Here is a 6,916-nt window from a genome sequence, read left to right as displayed (position 1 = left end):
GCCCTTGATCTTATCATTATCTATCCTTCACACATAGATGAATCATTAGCAACATGGGTATCTTGGGCAACATACCTACCAATGACTATGAGTATCTTGGGCAAGATACCTACCAACCTGGTCTATTACCTGAGTTACAGCCACACACTGAAACTTATTTTAAAGTCTTAGAGGAAATTCAGTGTATCAACTCTGGTCAAAAGAATCCACGCTTCGTACTGATGTCCACAATTCTTTTTTATTCCTCTCACTTACTCTCACAATCATGAAGCACCGTGAAAACTAGAAACAAGTAAAATAATATTAAGAGCACATACGACATCCATGTCAACCAGTTATTACTTTTCACAAAGTGCACAAGTGCTTAACAAATTAGCCAGCATGTTTTTACTGTGTACGCCTTGTAAAACCAGCAGTAGAGAAGTTGTAGATTCCATGTTCCGTGTTATCGTTGTCTTGTCTCTCCGGCGCACAACTTCCAGTTCCCGCAACTCACAGGAAGTGACTACTTCAGAATAATTTTTAACAGAAACATTTTTTATAAAAATGTATCACTGGACTCATAGATTATCTCTTTCTACTGTAAGTGTACACAAACATGAGTCCCAAATACAGGAAAACAAATAGAAAACAATACAACAACCTCAGACACGCTTCTGGTGTTGTCATGGCAACCCACACAAACATTTTATCATCAGCTACATTCAGTATGGTCACTTGTTATTGTTAGCCCCTTCCCAACCACTTCTGTCCCAATTTCAGTTCCATCAGTCCAATATGTACACCAACATGCCAGAGGGCCAAGGAGTGTTAAGACTTCAAACCTGCCTACAACTCATCCTTCTCGTTTTGCTTACTGCCGTCTGCTGGTGGACCACCTGCACTACCACAGATCTTACTGATAATGGACTGAACCACTTCCTCAAGCTCCTTCTTCTTGGTCTGGAAGTCATCCAGGTCAGCATCTTGGTGGGACTCCAACCATTCAATCTTCTCCTCCACTACCTTCTCAATGGATTCAATCTGGTTCTTCAGGGAGTATGCGTAGCCTTCCAGCTCATTGTGAGCATTGATCCTCTCCTTCAGCTTCTTGTCTTCTTCAGCAAAGTGCTCGGCATCGTTCACCATGTGTTTGATGTCCTCAGGTGTCAGCCAGTTCTGGTCAGTTATGATCTCGTTCTTGTTGCCTGTGGCCTTGTCCTCAGCAGTGACACATAAAATGCCATTGATATTAATCTCAAAGGTGACTTCAATCTGCGGTACACCACGAGGAGCAGGAGGGATGCCAGTCAGGTCAAAGGTAGCCAGGAAATGGTTGTCTTTGGTCAAAGGACGCTCACCTAAGAAAAAGAAAAACAGTCACAATTAGACTTGTGGAACGTTAAATTCCAGTGTCACACATTTCTTGTCATTGGATTCTTTTTTATAAAAACACTATTTGGCAACTTTAAAGAATAATATCCAAACTCTTACCTTCATAGACTTTGATGGCGACAGTTGTCTGGTAATCAGAAGGTGTAGTAAACATCTGGGCTTCTTTGATGGGCACCACTGTGTTCCTGGGGATCAGCTTGGTCATTACTCCTCCAACAGTCTCAACACCAAGGGTCATGGGGCATACATCCATAAGAAGCACATTACCTGCAAGTGAGGGAAAAGGTTTACTAAACATTTGATCACATTTGAAAGCTCAACCCTATTTAATAAAATATTTGTAAGAGTCATTACTCACCAGTGTCCTCCTCTCCAGAAATCACACCAGCCTGCACAGCAGTTCCGTATGCCACAGCCTCATCAGGGTTGATGCCTCTACATGGCTCTTTGCCATTGAAAAACTCCTTCACCAGCTGCTGGATTTTGGGGATACGAGTGGAGCCTCCAACCAGGACAATCTCATGAATGTCAGACTTCTTCAATTCAGCATCTTCCAGCACTTTCCGTACAGGCTTCAGGGTGGACCGGAACAGGTCCTGGGTTTTAAAGAACACACAAGTTAAAAAGCTTGTTCAACTGCTTTTCCAAAAGGGTTTGAATTAATTAACCAAATTAATATCTTACCATGTTCAGCTCCTCAAACTTGGCACGAGTCAGGGTCTCAGAGAAGTCTTGTCCTTTAAAGAAGTACTCGATCTCAATGTGGGTTTGGTGCCGGGCAGATAGCGCCCTCTTGGCCTTCTCGACCTCACGACGCAGCTTCTGCACAGCACGGTTGTCTTTGCGCACATCTTTGCCAGTCTTCTTCTTGTACAGCTCCATGAAGTGCTCCATGACACGCTGGTCAAAGTCCTCACCTCCCAGATGAGTGTCACCATTGGTGGCTATCACTTGGAATGCACCATTGTCAATGGTCAGAATAGAAACATCAAAGCTGCCACCGCCCAGATCGAAGACCAGAATGTTCTTCACTCCATCCTTCTTGTCCAGGCCATAAGCAATACCAGCAGCAGTTCTAAAGAATACAGTAAGAATTTATTTTTCAATAGGAGGGCAGGGACATTGTTTTGCAGTTTCAAATTGCAGATGACCAAATTAATTTTTGACTGGATGCTTACGCCTCATTGATGATTCGCACAACATTCAGACCAGCAATGGTACCAGCATCCTTAGTGGCCAGGCGCTGGGCATCATTGAAATATGTGGGGACAGTGACCACAGCATGTGTGACCTAAGGAAAAAAGATAAAGTCAGATTTCATGATAGACCATTTAACTCTTTAACCCTTTAAGACCTACCATAGAACCAAGTCCGCCACAGCTTATCTTCATATTTTTATATGCTGTAATGCCATTTTTGGGAGAATTTCAAGTAGCTATACATCAATACAATCATTATATAGCAAATTTAATGACACAAATGCATTAAGTCCATAGTAACTAAAAAGAATTGGAAAAAATTGCAATGAACTACAAAGAAATTTAAATTATTGAATTTTTTTACATATATTTCTAGTGAGAGAAATTTAAGAGCATTATCCCTCAAAACTGTAAATACAATAAAGTTGCACAAAGTAGTTTCCAACCACAGGAAATTTATTTTGAGGGTCTTCATAGTTTTATTTTTGAGATACACCAACTTTTAAATACTGTGGGGAAAATATGAATTAAATATTGCATTTCAAATTTGCAAAACAAACAGTTCATCAATGTTCATCAAAAAAAAAAACTATTTCCAACAGTGCAATTTGAGGTCTAAGCATCCCAGAAACTAAACAAAAAGCATAAAGTGAAACATAACTTTTAAAATCACCAGTATAGGCCTTTAACGGTCTTAAAGGGAAAAACCACATTACCCACAAAATATGACATCACTTCTGATTTTGGGCAGGGGATGGCGGACATGCGATAATTGGCACTGACGTCTATTCCAAAATGGGAAGTGCTATGAACAGCTGATCTGATCAGCAAAATGTGTTTCTGAAATATAAGGTTTTATTGCTGCAAGTGCTTGCAATCTTTGCAAAGCCATATTTGGAAGGAGACCGAGGATAAGTTGAATGCATAAGATATAAGTACAACTCCTCCAGTTTCATATTACGAACCCACCCGAGGGATTAATAAAGTTTTATCTGATTTCTCTCTTATCTTATGTGAAAAAACCCCATTGCGCTGGCTTATCTAATTGCAGTGCTACCGGGATTTAAAAATAGTTAAGTAAAATGGACCGTGCCGGCTCTTATCGCTCTTAATTAGCCCATAAAGGGGTTAATTAAGATTTGCATCTTCACTTATTTAGAATCTCTGACATTTTTGTACCTTCTCGCCAAGGTAAGCCTCAGCAGTCTCCTTCATCTTAGTCAGCACCATAGCACAGACCTCCTCAGGAGCAAAGGTCTTAACCTGGCCACCACCAATGTCAACCTGGATATGGGGCTTCCTCTTCTTCTCAGTAACCTTCACGGGAATATACATCAATATTAATTTAACAAGAATTTAGCTCAAACATGACCCAAAGAACCAACAAGTTTTATTTTCAGTTTAGAAGCTCACCTTGAAGGGCAGGTACTTGATGTCCTGCTGCACAGACCAGTCACCCCATGTGCGACCAATCAGCCTTTTTGCATCAAAAATAGTGTTCTCAGGGTTAGAGGTCAGCTGATTCTTGGCAGCATCACCAATCAGACGCTCACCTTCACTGGTGAAGGCCACGTAGGAGGGGGTGATTCGGTTTCCCTGGTCATTGGGAATAATCTCCACACGCCCATTCTTGAACACTCCAACACTGCAAGGAAACAGTTTGAATTCAGTCTGAATCCCATATTATTTTTCCACAGAGACATCATTCCATTATTTAAAGAGTCTGAAGTGACTTACCATGAGTATGTGGTCCCCAGATCAATCCCAATCACAGTCTTCCCAGTTATCGTTTTGTAATCGGCGGCACCAAAGACTGTGCAGACTAACAACATCACAACCCACAACAGCTCCATCTTTGTTTGTTTGTTCTCCAATCTACAAGGAGAAATGCAGAAAAGAAATACAACATGAATCAACATGGCCTTGAGAACAATAAGTGGTCTATAGGTCCTTCTCAAAAATTAGCATATTGTGATAAAGTTCATTATTTCCTGTAATGTACTGATAAACATTAGACTTTCATATATTTTAGATTCATTACACACAACACAGTAGTTCAAGCCTTTCATTGTTTTAAAATAGATGATTTTGGCATACATAACTCATGAAAACCCAAAATTCCTATCTCAAAAAATTAGCATATCATGAAAAGGTTCTCTAAACGAGCTATTAACCTAACCATCTGAATCAACGAATTAACTCTAAACACCTGCAAAAGATTCCTGAGGCTTTTAAAAACTCCCAGCCTGGTTCATTACTCAAAACCACTTAAGAAGCTAATGGTGCACATATGATTTGCGGAGTCCCAGAACCATAGCAGACTTGAAGTTGGTCTTAGAGAATAAATACTATAAATATATTATGACTGGTGTTTAAGAGTAATATTTGAAAATGTTGAGTGACTTTTAAATATGTTTTATTTATTGTTATTTTTTTAATTACCATTGTGTATAAAATGTTTTCTTTTTAAGAGTAGCTGGCAAAGAAGTTGGTAAGAATTGCAACAAATATTACATCAGTTTTGTGAATATATTTTAGGACTAGACTGATTATACCCTAGGTACAGTAACGCGACTACTTCCTGATAAAACGTGTTGTAGAAAATGTAAATAATTATCATGCTGATGATAAATGTTTTAACCCTCATATATACCTCTGTGACACTGTTTCTGAATTTCCCAGTTTAGCTCACTACGTTAAACCCTAGACCCCATTTTAACACCACTGGCGCCACTTTGAGTCTCACCTGCTCGATTTTGTTGTTGAGGTCTTGAAAGAATTTCTTTTAGAAATAAAATGGTATAAGCAGCGATAGCCTTCAAGTTCCAATCCCCACCTCTCTTTCGCTCTTTCTGTTTGCTCTCTGTTTGTGCCAGCACTCAAAGCACCTCCCCCTCCACCCCCCAGCTAAACATTTAATCACTTTTAGTATGTAAGTTAGTGGGTGTCAGGTTTCTTAGTAGGCAGGGCAGAGCAAAATGAAACTGCAAATCTATTTCGTCAAAATCACACTGACTCATGAGATAATTAACAACTAATAAATACATCTGTATTTGTACAGTCAGTGGGAGACTCCTTGCTCCTTGTTGTGATGTAATCACAATGATTTTAGTAAAGTTCTTTCACTTTCGTTACATATAAGAAAGAGGAATGTGCTGATCTTGGCCCATGAGAAGTCCGTTATATAAACCATGAATGTATCAGTTAAGATAGATTTTATGTTGTTGGTTGTTAAGATTAGGAATGTGAGTTTAATTGAATACTTTGACCTCAGAAGTTTCCACCTTTCACGTGGCCGAGACTTTCCCACTGACGGGAATCCTGCAGGGATGTATGCCAGGCAGGTACGTCAGAGCAAGGCATACCTGAGGCGTTGTAACAGGAAGTTCTGTGTAACACAGCAGATCAGTGATGCATCAGAATCTCCAGTTAAAGCACAAAGGGCTGTATAGAGACAGATTTATCACAGTAGTTAGTTTACCTGCCTTCTGCTTTGAATTCTGTTTTAAAGAAAACACAGTAAAAATAAAGGCTGTTCCTTCAAACCATCGCTTTAGCCGATAACTCAGCTAAAGGGATAGGTTCGTAAGACCAGCCTTTACTTTGAATCAGTGCAGGAATTTAAGCTTCTTACTGTGGAGATTAACGTGGTAAAAGGTACATGTCTGTGCCTCTTACAATTATCGGCTTGCAATTTTATCTGTGAACGGAGGGGTTAATGAAGACAGAGTTTTATCACATGGATTTATAATTTATAACCTGGTGTAGCTGCTAAAATGATGACTCAATATGTTCTTTTGCCTGAACTGTCTGTATTTTGAGTGGTTGCAGGGCTCTGAGACAGAACCTGCCACTGTGTGCGTGGATGAAGTTTTTATGTGTAATGGTTTACTCTCTCACTACCACTCACTTACCCTTTTCTCCCCACTAAAACAGTAGTGTGATTCCCAAATTTTGGCTCAATAAACAAACAAAGACTCTAAAGTCAGAACAGAAAGGTAGAGCAGGATCATTAAAGATTAATGATTGTGTTTTATGATGTGTAGTAAACTATCCTCTTTTTCTCTGTTCTGGTGTGAGTGTGTGTGTTTGTGTACCTTAGACAAAGGTCAAACTTGGAAAAGTTGCATTTCCTGTGAAAATGCAATGTGAATGCCGTGTAATGGAATGTGCTAAAAAACAGATGAAGAAGCAGAAATATCTGCTGAAAAGAGTTGTAGAAGCTGAAGTGTTTGCTTAAGACAGCTTTATTTGAAAGGGTACACTGAAGAGTAAAACCGTATTATAGATAGCAGATAGTTGGTTTCGTAAACCAACAACACCAACTGTCTTCTATCTATAAT

General features: G+C 39.6%; 1 protein-coding gene across 1 annotated transcript; it reads right to left on the bottom strand.

Annotated features, from left to right (window-relative positions):
- Positions 1 to 244: 244 nt before the first annotated feature.
- LOC102291445 (endoplasmic reticulum chaperone BiP-like) lies at positions 245 to 4,461 on the bottom strand. Its single transcript, XM_042216483.1, has 8 exons — positions 4,311 to 4,461; positions 3,987 to 4,218; positions 3,753 to 3,890; positions 2,553 to 2,665; positions 2,059 to 2,449; positions 1,733 to 1,970; positions 1,474 to 1,641; positions 245 to 1,340 (listed from the first exon to the last, which is right to left on the bottom strand). The coding sequence occupies exons 1-8, from the start codon at positions 4,424 to 4,426 to the stop codon at positions 829 to 831; spliced, it is 1,908 nt and encodes a 635-aa protein (XP_042072417.1). The 5' UTR covers positions 4,427 to 4,461; the 3' UTR covers positions 245 to 828.
- Between the last annotated feature and the right edge of the window lie 2,455 nt (positions 4,462 to 6,916).

This window comes from Haplochromis burtoni, unplaced genomic scaffold, assembly GCF_018398535.1.
Source record: "Haplochromis burtoni strain Fernald_Lab_line unplaced genomic scaffold, NCSU_Asbu1 Contig_1072, whole genome shotgun sequence".
Lineage (NCBI taxonomy): Eukaryota > Metazoa > Chordata > Actinopteri > Cichliformes > Cichlidae > Haplochromis > Haplochromis burtoni.
This window is presented reverse-complemented; position numbering and strand designations above follow the sequence as displayed.